At 35.4% G+C, this 15,096-nt stretch overlaps 1 protein-coding gene across 4 annotated transcripts in view; it reads right to left on the reverse strand.

Annotated features, from left to right (window-relative positions):
* The window catches only part of NDUFS4 (NADH:ubiquinone oxidoreductase subunit S4), a 116,048-nt gene that overhangs the window by 11,133 nt on the left and 89,819 nt on the right, over positions 1-15,096 (reverse strand). For 2 of the 4 annotated variants that reach the window (XM_023210551.2, XM_023210553.1), the window contains one exon: positions 9,559-9,632. The exons of 1 other annotated variant lie outside the window; for it this stretch is intronic. In XM_023210551.2, the coding sequence (XP_023066319.1) occupies positions 9,559-9,632 (74 nt within the window). Of the gene's footprint in view, positions 1-7,624; positions 7,679-9,558; positions 9,633-15,096 lie in introns of all 4 variants that reach the window. One more of the 4 variants, XM_023210552.1, reaches the window with a different exon arrangement.

Consider the following 15,096-nt stretch of genomic DNA (forward strand, 5'->3'; position numbering starts at 1 on the left):
GGCAACAGAGTGAGACTCTGTCTCAAAAAAAAGAAAAAAAAAAAAAAAAAGAAGGAAATAAAATTACCGGTAATGTTACCTACAGCCATTTTGTCTTTTATAATCTACAAATAGTTTTTATTTTTTTAGTTTTACTCTGATGCTTCCTGGCAAGCTCTTGCAATCAGCTACAGGACAGAGTGCTTTATCTTCAACAAAGAAGGATTGTCTCAGAACCCTGCGGAAATGGCCCATGCCAGATGCTTTGAGGGTAGAGGCTTTTGATACCATCACTTAATTTTAAGACCATACAAGTAGACTGAGTCAGGATATCCAGAACTCTAGTCAAGAAGCAGATACATTTATGATCCAGTAGAACAAATAATAATTATATAGGACTGAAGAACTAATGAGGATCGATCATAATTTTATGTTTGGAATATTGCTGATATTGTCTCAATGTATTTTTTGTACATGTAAGAAAGCTCTCTTTCCTCTTAAGGTATCTATAACTCATTATAATTTAGTAGAGTTTACTTTGTAAATTGAAATATTTGTAAATAATATCTCACTCTCCATGACTCTTCCAGAATTCAGAAACTCTAATTGAGTATTCTTATTTTCATGACAATATAGTTATTTGCATATGTCCAATAACAATACGTCCTTCTGGGAAAAGTGGCCTCGCACTTGGCTTATAGGATTCCCAGTCTTATGGTAGCAAGAACTCTTAGGATATTTTGGAGATCTTGAGAAAGGAGGAATTTGCCCAAATTAAAAGGTAATACCAAATAAATCTAGTGGCAAGTTCCCGGCATGGTTTCCTAGCTCAAGAGACTTAAAAGTCCAATCAGAGATTCCTTGTAAAAACTTTCACCAAAGCAAACAAGAAAGCGTATATGGGCCGGGCGCGGTGGCTCAAGCCTGTAATCCCAGCACTTTGGGAGGCCGAGACGGGTGGATCACGAGGTCAGGCGATCGAGACCATCCTGGCTAACACGGTGAAACCCCGTCTCTACTAAAAAAATTACAAAACACTAGCCGGGCGAGGTGGCGGGCGCCTGTAGTCCCAACTACTCGGGAGGCTGAGGCAGGAGAATGGCGTAAACGCGGGAGGCGGAGCTTGCAGTGAGCTGAGATCCGGCCACTGCACTCCAGCCTGGGCGACAGAGCAAGACTCCGTCTCAAAAAAAAAAAAAAAAAAAAAAAAAAAAAAAAAACCGTATATGACAAATTAACACTCTTGCTACACCTATGTAAACAATAAGGCTAACTATCATACCAATCTTATTTTGTGATCACAAATAATCTCTTGCTGAGATTATCTCCTAATCAAAACGGAGAAGGAATAGAAAAATAAAAATTTTTGTTTCAATGGAAAACTATGCATTGTTTCTAGCACACCCTTCCCCTTCCAGGTCAGATTTTAGATCAGTTCCTTATCTTTTAGCTACCTGGCAATTCTTTTTAGGTTGTACACAATTGATACACATGTAATTTCTGTCCTATGTTCTACTTAATAGACCTCCCCCACCAAAACCCAATTTTGTCTCTATTTGCAATTCACTACATTTCTTTATTTCACACGAATTAGTGCTGTTTTGACTTTTACTTTGAACTGGTTATGATATCTGCCTTGTCCCCTTATCTGAGTAAAATAAATTCTTTTACTTGCATTTTATACCTATATGAAAGTCATGATTCTTGCCTTTGAGTTTTTGTTTTGTTTCATTTTGTTTTTTTAAAAGATACATGGATGTGAGGTTGAGACCCTCCCTCACAAGAAGTTACGTTAGGTGGAAGCCCAGACCTTACTGATGTTCACTTCCGGGATAATTCTAAGTACTAAGCTACATCTCCAATTATTTCTTTCTTTATTTTCCTGGATCCAGGGCCAGACCTGTTTCCTTCCCTGCTTCTACCTTCTATTACTTCAGAGGCGGGTTTTCCACCTCAATAGACCCACTATGAACAGAATGCAGTTTCACAGCTTGTCCTCAGCCCTCCTATTCCTGAAAGAAACCTTCCTTTATTTTGAGAATTTCAAAGAGTTTTTATAGCTAACAACAATGAGAAAAACACAGGGGGTAAAATGACATACTAGAGAAAAGTCACAAAGTTTCAAATCAGATCAAACGGGGGAAAAAAGGCCATTTCTGGTTTTCATTAGCATGTAAATGGTAGTAGATTCTAGTCTTCCACCTCCTCTCTCCATGATGTAGCTTCCTCCACCCCATCCTTCTACCCCATCACTTACTATATAACACAAGGAAAGACAAAAGCCACATGGGTGAGAAAGGTGGGTCTTTTTAGTACACAAAGAACTGAAGTGAGGTTCATCTACATTTCAGAGGAAACCCCAGATATTCTTTTTCCCTCTTTACAAAGAAACGTTATCATTAAAGAGTTCCTTTGGAATAGATGCTGAGCTTAAGATGTTTAGGATGAGGCCTTGAGGTTAAGGCTAAAAGAATCAGGAGTTATTTAGATTTGCTTTATGTGTCAGTATGTTTGGGGACATGGTAGTGGAAAAAGTGAGAAAAAGAAGTCATAGGGAACATTCAATCTTTTCTTCTTTTCCACTCTCCAATTTCAGAACACCAGCCTTCCATAAGAAGTGAGGTAAAGAAGAGCGAGCTATGCGAAAAAGATATAAGCTGAGGGGACAGCTGCGGAAATTATCAATAGCAGGAGAAAGAGAACTTCTTTTTATCTCAAAAATAAGAGTATTCTTATATAAAAAGATGAGCCTGCATAATACCTTATTTGGTTAAGAACTGAAAACAGATGATTAATGGGGGAACTTGTGTACTTATAGAGATACTATAGGTATATAGTACATCCCTACACTATTATCCCTCTCTATTATCTCCACTATAAAGATACTATAGAAACTTATAGCATCTCTAGAGTACACTATATAGAGTATATATAGTATATTATCTCTATATACAGAGATACGATCTAGATAGTATATATAATATATAGTCTAGAGATACTCTTATAGTCTATTCCATGTATCTATATAGTAAATATATATATAGTATCTCTATATTATTTTATAAGTAACAAGAGTTTCTACATATCCTTAATTCATTCTAGGTAAGAGTACCTGAAGAACAGAACTGTATTTCTTTTCTTTTTTTTTTTTTTTTTGAGACGGAGTCTCACTCTGTCACCAGGGCTGGAGTGCAGTGGCCGGATCTCAGCTCACTGCAAGCTCCGCCTCCCGGGTTCACGCCATTCTCCTGCCTCAGCCTCCCGAGTAGCTGGGACTACAGGCACCCGCCACCTCGCCCGGCTAGTTTTTTGTATTTTTTAGTAGAGACGGGGTTTCACAGTGTTAGCCAGGATGGTCTCGATCTCCTGACCTCGTGATCCGCCCATCTCGGCCTCCCAAAGTGCTGGGATTACAGGCTTGAGCCACCACGCCCGGCCCAGAACTGTATTTCTTAAGAAGTATTACATTTGAACTTTTCCAAGTTGGATATGATTTTCCTGTTTCTCACATTTACTATAGGAATTATTTAATGAACGATTTATACAGAATATTCTATTTACATAGAATATATATATAATGTATATCCTGTATATTGCTAAATATATCAGTGTTCAGTAGAAATATGTAAGCCATACATAAGTTTCTAGTATCCACATTAAAGAAATAAAAGGAAATATGTAAAATTAATTTTAATAATTTACTTAGTCCAATATTTCTAGATTATCACTTCATGTAATAAAAATTGAGATATTTTGTTTTTTTCATACTAAATCTTTGAAATCCAGTGTGCATTTACACTTACAGCACATCTAAATTCAAATTAAACACACATCAAGAGCTAAAATCACATGTGGCTAGTGGCTACCATATTGGATTCGTGTAGATCTAGATTATTATTTGTTAAGATCTACTAGCATCATAGTATCAGGAAAACCATTGGACTTGAATCTAGAAGGTTAGGTGTTGTCAGAAGCAATGTGATTGATCTGGGGCTTGTTTTGTTAACTTCTCTAGGTTTCGATATCCTATCAAAGGGAGAGTTTAGAATAAGTAACATACAGTTTGGAAGCAATTTAAACATTATGAAATCATCATTTTATGTATGTTTCAATATACTTCAGGATGCTAAACCTTAATAAACTCAGGATAAACTCCAAATTAACTTGACAGGAAAACATTCATTAGTTGTATTTTACAAACACACTAAAATGTAATAAGTTGTTAATCATCCTACTATAGTTTGCTTTCTTCAGGTTTCTAATTACAGGGAATTAACAGATTAACAGTTCTTCTTAAAAAACTGTAAGTCACCAAATTAAGGTGATTTAAAGAAAAGTTTAAAGCATAATCTGGAGAATCATTTACAACATTACTAAATTTGCTGTTAAAATTCACCAGTATTTAATGAGCACATTAAAATATAAATAGGACTTGTTTTCCCTGGTAAATTCTTATAATCCAATAGGCAGGATAAAATATTACAGTTTGAGTGTAAGAACCATGCCTTATTTAACTATCCCCAGAGCCTAGCCATACAGCGCTGACATAAAATAGGATGTGTTCAACATGCTTCTGACTGAGTGCAGTACAAAAAAGGTAAAAGAGAAAACCATACTGTAAGAGCTGCAAGAAAGGAACAAATTACTGTGAAAGTTAACAGGAAGAAAGAGGAGTTCATCCAGTAGTAGACGGGAGGTGGAAGTGAAGGAGGGGAATAAGAAAAGGGATCAAGAAATGAGATAGCATATGAAATAGACTTTGAAGGCTAGGTTGGAGTTTCATAGGCAGGGATAAGAATGAGAACAGTATTAATGAGTTTGTAGAGGGAGGAAGGTGTATAGCAGGTTTGGAATGTAAGGGCAGAAAGTAGAGTTGGAACACAGTAAGATAAAACTTGTTAGTGCTTTGGTAATAAGTTGGTGCCTATACTGTGAAGAACTTTGAATTATCAGTTGAGGAATTTGTCTATTAAACATAGACTTTTGAAGATGTTTGAATGAAAGGTATTTTGGGACTTATACAAATGTCAGAGTATTGAGGCAGTATAGATAACAGTTTAGACTAGAGGTCACCTAAAATTTTCTGTAAAGGGCCAAGTAGTAATTATTTTTAGGCTCTGGGGCCATATAGTCTCTATTACAACTACTTTTCTACCACTGTAGCTGAAAAGCAGACATAGACCATATATAAATGAATAAACACGACTGTTCAAGAAAAACTTGTTCACCTCCTTCTAAGTATGTCAGTGACCCTGTTACTTAATGTCTCTAAACCTGTTTCCTTGAACAATTAAATGGAGATAATTGTTCCTGCTTCAGAGAGTTACTAAATGAGAATGAAAAGCACTTAGCATAGTGCCTAGCTCATGATTTAGTGTTTATGTTACTTTCTGGGGTGATAATACTTATTACCCAAGTCTCAAAATATAATTAGAGGGCATTAAATATGTTTTGTAAGGCTGGGTATAGTGGCTCACGCCTGTAATCCCAGCACTTTGGGAGGCCAAGGCAGGTGGATCATCTGAGCTCAGGAGTTCAAGGCTGGCCTGGTCAACATGGTGAAACCATCTCTTCAAAAAAAAAAAAAAAAAAAAAAAAAAATTAGTTGGACATGGTGGTGCACGCCTGTAGTCCAGGAAGCTGAGGCAGGAGAATCGCTTGAAACTGGGAGGTGGAGGTTGCAGTGAGTCGAGATCACGCCGCTGCACTCTAGCCTGGGTGACAGAGTGAGACTGTCTCCCCACGCCCTCCCAAAAAAAAGTTTTCCAGAAAGCAACTGAATCTGAAAATCTTACTCCCCTTATTGTATTGATTTTCTACAATCTTTAATGTCAAGGGAAACCATGCTCATGACTTCTCTTTTTATTTGACATTTAAAAGGGAAATGAAAAAACTAAGGTGATACAAGGTAGGCTTTTATTTTCAGAATAGTCCCTGAATTGATATACAAATAATCAACTGTATATCAAATACAATTGATATTTGATTTGTATATCAATTATCAAATACAATTTGATAACTGTCAAAAGCCAATATACTTTTAGGCTCCATTAATATAAAATATAATTTGATAAGTGATATACAAATCATCTTTTGTGTAGGAATGTGGCAGTTTTACCCTAACTTCCTATTTCTAGATACTACTGAAAGGAAAGCACTAACGCCCATAAATGTATAACTTTTGTCATATTTTACTGAATATGACAGTAAAACACAGTTAACACAGAATCAGCTGTATTAACAAAAACTCATTTTTCCCTAGACAGCATATGAGTAGGGCACTGGGCTAGATAGCAAAGAAATAAAGACATATATGAACTAGCCCATGGGCTTTAACATCCTGAAGTCTATAGTTTTTGAACATTACCCAATCCAACTTCTCATTTCAAAGATAAAGAAATATGCTTCTAAAAGGCTAAGTGTACTGAAGCATGACTTGTTCAAGTTCTCCTGTGAGGCAGACCACTGTGGAATGAGAATCTTAGTTACCAGCCTCTTAATCCAGTAGTCTTTACATATTAGTGCATCCGAACTTTTTTTTTTTTTAATGCCTTACCTTATTAGAACATTGGTTCACTCAACCTTCAGTAGCACTAGCTGACAACAAATGACTTAGCTGGGGGATAGGGAGGATCCATTTGTATGTCCTTCACTACTATTTACCTACCCAAGAGGGGCAAATCAGAAGGAAGGGGATGCTGTGGAATTTGGAAAATATCCCCCACCTCCACTTCTATAATGCTTCAATGGTGTTTGTTTAGATCTTGCTTCCACTGTAGCTGAAGAAACAGGCTTTATCTATTTAAAGACACAGAATGCTATACATTAAATAAATAAGGCAGATCGTAAGTACTACAGCGAAATCAAGAGTGGAATAATCATTGAGGACGTTTCCAGGGGATGAGAATGGTTTCAAATTCTTGAGTAAAGAAATATGTTTCTTTCTATTTATTTATTAATTATTTTTTGAGACTGAGTCTCACTCTGTCACCCAGGCTGGGGTGTAGTGGTATGATCTCAGCTCACTGCAACCTCCGCCTTGTGATTCTCCCGCCTCAGCCTCTTGAGTAGCTGGGACTACAGGCATGCACCACCACGCCCAGCTAATTTTTGTATTTTTAGTAGAGACAGGGTTTTGCTTTGTTGGCCAGGCTGGTCTCCAACTCCTGACCTCGAGTGATCCACCCACCTCAACCTCCCAAAGTGCTGGGATAACAGGCATGAGCCACTGTGCCTGGCCAGAGAAATATATTTTAGAAAGTCTATTATTCCATCAGATATTGAGTGTCCATTATATGTCAGGTTTTGTGCTAGGTGCTAGGCACAAAGCGGTAACCAAGACAGGACATAGTTCTGCTATCTTATAGGTTAAAATTCCTGATTCACTGTTAGCCTACAATTTTATGTCACTAACCACTAGGCTTTTTAAAGTTACACTTTCTATAGACTTTGATAGTGTTCCTCAATTTTCTTTCCTGGGGAGGTAGAAGTCAGATGAGAAAGCCACTTGATTTTAATAGGAACAGTGGTGAGCTCACACTGGCAATTCACATGGCAACTGTAGTCATGCAGTCCTTGTGACCACTCAGAGAAAGACTAACCAGGGATTTAACAATTTAATTAGATTTCCTGTTATTAAACTCACGTCACAGACTTCAAATGAATAATTTTCAAAGTGTCGGACATGAAATATGGTAAGCTGAAAAGATAAAAAAAATTAATGGAACTGTGTTCCATAACTATGTTACAGTTTAAAAAGAGAGCAATGTTATTTTAAGTCAAAATAATATTTTAAAAAACCACTTTTAAGAACAATTATGTAATTAAGAAACTTGGAACTTGCCAAGAAAGTATAAATAAGGAATTGCACTTAAGAACCTTATAAAAAAAGTTTTTTAAAGTCTATTAATAACATAATAGGATATATTTATATACTATCATATACTTAACTATATGTCAGACCCTAGTCTAACTACGTACTTTTACTTTTATTAACTCATTTAATCCTCATAGTAATTCTCATTGCACATATGGGGAAACAGAAGTATAAAGTCATACAGGTAGTGACTCAACACAGATTCAAAGGCAGATAGGTTGACTTCAGTCTTTTAATCATAAGCTATACAATACTAAGTGGAAAAGAAAGCAAATATGTTAGATTATAACCTTTTTTTTTTGAGACGGAGTCTCACTCTGTCACCCAGGCTGGAGTGCAGTGGCCGGATCTCAGCTCACTGCAACCTCCGCCTCCCGGGTTCACGCCATTCTCCTGCCTCAGCCTTCTGAGTAGCTGGGACTACAGGCGCCCACCACCCCGCCTGGTTAGTTTTTTTTTTTTTTTGTATTTTTTTTTTTTTAGTAGAGACGGAGTTTCACCATGTTCGCCAGGATGGTCTCGATCTCCTGACCTCGTGATCCGCCCATCTCGGCCTCCCAAAGTGCTGGGATTACAGGCTTGAGCCACCGCGCCCGGCCTAGATTATAACCTTTATAGGGCTTTCACATTTGTATGTCAGATATGTTAGACAACACTAATAATCTCTTATTTTTATATACTGCCTCACAGTAACAATGCACTTAGAAAAATTCAATTTGACAAACTAGAATAACAGGATACATTAGGTACAAATGTTTAGTAGTGCATTTGAATCTAAGGAAGACAAATAGCAGACATACTAGCTGGAGGGAGATGAAGGTCAGAACTAATAGTTATCAAGTAGAATATCTATTATGTATCAGCTGTCTCCCGCTTCACGAGGTAGGTACCCTTATTTCAACTAAGAAACATTAAGTCCGTTATGAAACTAATCCAAAATCATATAGCTTCAAAGTGGCATAATCAAGATTAGAATCCACACTAGTCTGACTACAAAACTTCCTTTCACTATACTATGTTGGCTTAACAGCAGAAAATAAGGAAAAAGGAAGACATTTTGCATTTTTGTTGATAGCAAGATCAATATAACCCAATGATGTTAGGTGGCTGCCCCAAAAGCGAATATACTCTTAGGCTGCATTAATATTATTATACAGTTGAGATTAGGCTTGGTATTAGGCCCACCATATCTAGAAAAGTAGCAAATGTGGGCATTTAGGCTGAAGGGAAATTTTACAGGCAATATAACAATATTTTCAAATAATTGAAGAGTTATTAAATAGATTAATAGACTAGATTTTGGCATTGCATTTTGGTTCAAAGAACTTAATTGTAAATGGAGGTGTCAAAACTGGACTAGGCTGCCATATATGTTCAATTAAGTTTAACCAAATGTTAGTAATTTCACAGATGAATTCATAAACAAGGTAGGTGTTCAGTAGTTTCATTCCCTGTCTGTACTTCAAATTAGAGCACTTTGTCTTTTACATGTTAGATGAGTATTCCAATTTAGGTTTTTTTTTTTGGAGGTGGGTGTTCTGACGCAGATTAAAAAGTCTGAAACCACTGGATTGGATATATTAAATATTAGATACATTGAAAGCACTGGATTTCAACTCAAATTCTGTATACCTGACTGATTTTAATTAAGGTTAAGAACATAAAACCATATCTTGACTTTGTCAAAAACAGACCAAACATACCATTTTTTTCTGCAAAGGAAACTGCATCTTCTTTAGTACGGAAGGTTAGAACCATGTTGGATAAGGGATCAGCCCTGTAAGAAACAATTTTTTTTCCAAGGTTTAACATTAAGCTTTGGCTGAGAAACAAAATCAATATTTAAAATAAAATAAACAGCTACTATAAAATCAAGTAAGTACATTACCAATGGAATATTTTATTTGTAATAATCTCTTTAAAACTGTTAGTTGGAATACCTTTTTCTGTGTTAAATTTGGGAGATTTTCTAATATGTATTGTCAAATAATAAAATTCATAATTGCAAAAGCATTCAGTTAGCCTTTAATAATTTTATTCAACTCTAAAAAAAAATCTGAGATGAATTTAAAAAACCCAGGAAGATTCTTAAATGGAACTTAAAATTTACTATCAAGATTACTGATGTGTAAAATTGCTAGTACTATCATTACCCAAGAAAATGCAATAACATATTCTTGTTTTTTTTTTTTTAACTTCTTCTGAGTCTCCTTTTTGAAGATTATCCACTCTTGACAAACCTTCCATCACTAACAATATTCTTTTAAAGCATAAAAAAAAAAAAAAGCTCCACGATCTGACATCCAATTGAATTCTTCAATGTAGTATAGTGTTAATGTTTACAAATCTACATAGGCTCTTTAGAAAATCCAACTTCAAGAAATGTCACTTTTATTTTTTTTTAATTGTTTAATTATTATTTTTTTTTTTTTGAGATGGACTCTCACTCTGTCGCCCAGGCTGCAGTACAGTGGTGTGATGTGGGCTCACTGCAACCTCTGCCTCCCAGGTTCAAGCAATTCTCGTGCCTCAGCCTCCTAAGCAGCTGAGATTAGAGGTATGCACCACCACACCTGGCTAATTTTTGTATTTTTAATAGAGACAGGGTTTCACTATGTTGGCCAGGCTGGTCTCGAACTCCTGACCTCAAGTGATCTACTCACCTCAGCCTCCCAAAGTGCTGGGATTACAGGCATGAGTCACTGTGCCCGCCCCACTTTTATTCTTACAACAAGGTAGAACACTGTTTGCCACAAATGTTTATTGTGACTCTCTCAGAGGTGAATAATATAGCATTCATGAAACATTGTTTAGAAATGTGGAAGTAAAAAATATAGAAAGGAGGATTCAAAAGGTAATTTGGATAGTGGAAAGATATGAGAAGAGAATAAATGGGGAGTACCTCTCACTAACAGGAAGACCCACAAATTACTGCTGCCAAAGTTCTGGTCACAGACCATGGTTGCTACTCTGAGATTCCTATAATTATATATATTCTTATCATAACCCACCCCCTACCCTTTGTAAGCAAAAGAGCTTCATATGGCTGGCTATATTAGTACTAACATCATAATTTTATATCGGTTCCTCCTTTTCAAAGCACACACGATTTTCCAGTTGACAGTTAAACTATACATACTGAGAACAGAAGTGTCAACATAAATATGATGCAGTAATATGTTAAGTGTTGACAGGCACACTGGCTTAGTTGAGAATAAGAAACAAGACAGAAAAAATTGCAGGAAAACTTAGGAGCCAGGAGACCAGAGCTCTGTTTCCTGCAAAGATGGTATGGCCTGTATTATCCTCACTTTATGAATACATACATATAGAAATCAAATACTAACAACTTATATCCATTGTATCCAATAGTAACAACATTCATCCACTGGAAGAAGCCACTATTCTTCCAGCCATTCAGTTTCTACCCTTCTCATTCTCCTTCATTTCCTGTATTTTGCAGTTCTTTTCTAGGGATGCTGTCACCACCAGTTTAAGCTCTTTTTCATTCTTCCCATAACCCCGTCCTAACTAATCTTTCTGCCTCCTTGACTCCAATCCATCCTTCACCAAGATTAGTCTTCCTAAAGTTCAAATCCCAAACTTACTCACTGCCCAGTTCAACAATTTCAAATAGTTTTCACTGTCTATCACATTAACTTCAGGCTTCTACCCTGGCATTTAAGCACTACTATAACATGGACAGAACTACTTGCTAGCCTTCATTTTAATTACTCCCCTGAGAAGTAACCAACCAGTCAAATCAGGTTGCTAATTGTTTTTATATAAATGCAAGCTGTACTTTCCCATCAGTTCAATTTGTTCCTTCCTCTTGGAATACTCTCCTATTATCTGTATATGGAAGTCCATCCAAATAATCCCTCATGGTTCGCTTTGAATACCAACTTATTCCATGAAGTCTTTCATATCCTACCCTCCTCCAACTGTATATAATCTCTTTTTCAACCTCCACTAAATATAATTTGTGCTTTTATTTTTAGATTTTATTTGCTCATTTCTCAATTACTGAAGTTCCAATTTGAGTAATGGCAGAATATTATATCAGATTTATCTGTCTAACTATAAACTCTGGACAAAACAGAAAAATAATTTTCAGAGACCAGAGAGTGACTAATAGCAGGAAAAAAACTAGGGTTTTCTTTTAAAAAAAGGAACCACAATGGATTTAGATCCAACTTTATACGGTGTTTCCCATAAGGTATTCTCTAGTCTAGACAAGCTAGGAGCATCGAGAACTCAAGCAGAAAGCCGTAATCTTAGTGCAAGGTGCCTGGAGATGGAGTCCAGGATTGCCAGAGCAGCTGGAAAGGAGTAATCCACAGAGCAGGGAGCTTTTGAACTGTACATGATTGAGCAAGGCTTCAAAATGATAACTGGGAAGGCTGAAAGAACTAAGCAAAGATTTCAGCAGCTGCCTGTTACAGGAGAGACTGAGTCTGAAGGAAGAATGTGGGTAAACACCTTGTGCTTTCCATCAAAACTTCAGAAAGGCCGTGCCTTTTTATTTTTTAACACTAGGTTCCAAGACTAAGGGTAAAACTGAAACAGATCCACTCCAACAATGCATAATCCTCCACAAGTTCAAGATGATCTGTCAGTAATTTCACTGTCTGTTGGAACAAAACTTATCAAGTTGCTACTGTCATTAATTTGAGAAACATTAGGGATCAGATAATTAATAGATTGTTATTTCTTAATATAAATTATTTGATATTAACTAGTGACTAATATTTCAGGGACTAATTAGCGTATTAGAAAGTCACATATCCACTAAAAGATATATATGAGAATCTTCATTTTAGTACTATATTATACATAATAATCCAAACAAATTTACACAAATAACCATCAACAAACAGTGTGCAACGGATGAATCTCACAAAGTTAAGCAAAAAAGCCAAGTCACGAAAGAGGACATTAAGGATGATTCTCTTGAAGTGAAAAAAAAAAAAAAAAAAAAAAAAAAATAGGCAAAACTAATCTATGTTGTTAGAAGTCAGAATTTTCAGTGGTTACCTCTGGAAGGCTGAAATCTGAAAAAAGCATGGGATGAAATGGGAACTTCTGAGGTACTGGAAATGCTGTTTCTCAATCTGGGTACTACTCACATGCATATGTGTTCAGGTTGTAAAAATTCACAAAGCTGTATGCTTCTGATCTGTATACTTTTCTTAATGTATATTTCAATAAAGTTTAAAAAGCAATATTAAGCCTGGCAAAATAATACATTGTATCTGTTCATATTTCCAAGGTTGATTTTAGGTATTTTTCCTCCAATATCATTTTCATATACTTTTCTACACACTAATGAACATCAGTAAACCAATAAAATGACACCAAAAATTGTTTCATAATTATAATGTCCAACATTGGTTGGCGAATTGCTTTTTGTTCTACACCATAAACAGATTTTGTGAAGATACCTACCATTTGTGAATTTCAATGATCATTTTCTGCTTATGAGCAAAACCTATTTAATATTATTCAAAACAGATCTAAGTATCAATACAATATAAAAATTAGCATTATAAATATCAACTGACACTTGACTTTACCTAAGAGAACTATTCATGCATAAAAGATATTGGTGAAACATTTTGGCACCGAGAATTTTTCTTAGATGCCCTCTGAATGGCACAGAACAGCAAGTGAATGACTTTCGTCTTGGGAAGCTTAGCTTATTTATTTATTTTTTTAGTTTAAGTATCAATAGCAGTTATAAGTGGCTCTAATTGCTGTTAGTTTGATTAGCACCATTCAGAAATATCAGGTGGTTATCTTTCTGCAAATAGCAGACATATATAATGAAGACCATAGAGAAAAAATATGTAATATTAAAACCAATATTTTAATAAATACTTTTGTTATTTTAAAAATATTTCTGATGTAAGAAATGCCAAATAGCTGGGCAATATATATATATATATATATATTCTGCTATAGAAGTTATGTGTGCATACTCCCTCCACCCTCCATCAGGCCAATACCACTGATTGGGTGAATGCAAAAATGTTAAATACATATTACCAAACACATATTACTTAAAAATAGTAAATCCATATCCAATTATAAAACATATAATTGGATTAGAAAATATGTAACTGAAATTCACTACGTCAACAGATTAAAGAAGAAAATGCCCTTCAATAGATGTTACAAAAACATTAAAACTCAATACTCATTCCTGATTTTTTTTTTTAATTATTGGTAGATCAAGATTAGAAAAGAACTTTGTCCATTTTAGTATATCTGAAACCATTTCTGCTAAAAAATGAAAAGGCAATAAGGATGTTGAATATCATAACTAATATTCAACTTTGCAAATTCCAGCCAATGCAACAAGGCAAGAAAGAGAAATTGGCTATAAGGAGAAAACAAACTGCCACTATTGTTAGATTATACAACTAAAAATCAAAGTGAATCCCTTGAAAAACCATGAGAACTAAAGAGACAGTACATAATGTGGCTTATATGCAAAATCAACTTTAAATATTAGCAATACTCAACTAGAAAATGTAATGAAGAAACTTCATCTGAAATAGTGATAAAACTAAAATATCTAGGCATAATTTTAATAAGAAATGTGAAAAACTTATACTAAGAAAATCATGACATTTCACCAAAAGACATATGAACTTAAATATATGCCTATACATACAGTGAAAAAAGTCTGGAAGGATATATACCAAATTGTTGTGGGGGCTTCTATGGAGGGAGGGGGAGTATACTGGTGAGAGGGTAGTAAGCAAGAGAGGGAGAGGAGTAACTGGTAACATTCCTGGCTTATATGTTATATATGGAAACATATATCTATAGTTTAAATCTAAAATGCAAACACAGTCATTTACTTGTTCAAAAGTCAGTAATGAGATGAAAAGCAGACAGAATCTTTATTTAAATTTAATTAAAAAAACCTGCACGACCTGATTAAAGCAAATTTTAAAAGTGCCTTGGCAATGTGTTACAACGTAAAGGGGAAAGATGATACAGACAATACTTCCATTTGCTACTTACTCATCATCAAAAGAACTATCTGCCAACCTAAGTAAGATGTCCACTTTGATGACTTAAGGCTTGAGGATCAAGTGATGAGAGAATTTGCAACATCTGCATTAGTGCATATCTCTGCTTAAACTGTTTGACCTTCTATGTCCTCTATGATGTGGAACAAATCCTTGTTTCCAGAAGCTGAATGACAGATTCATAATTTTCCAATGAAA

Source organism: Piliocolobus tephrosceles, chromosome 4, assembly GCF_002776525.5.
Source record: "Piliocolobus tephrosceles isolate RC106 chromosome 4, ASM277652v3, whole genome shotgun sequence".
Lineage (NCBI taxonomy): Eukaryota > Metazoa > Chordata > Mammalia > Primates > Cercopithecidae > Piliocolobus > Piliocolobus tephrosceles.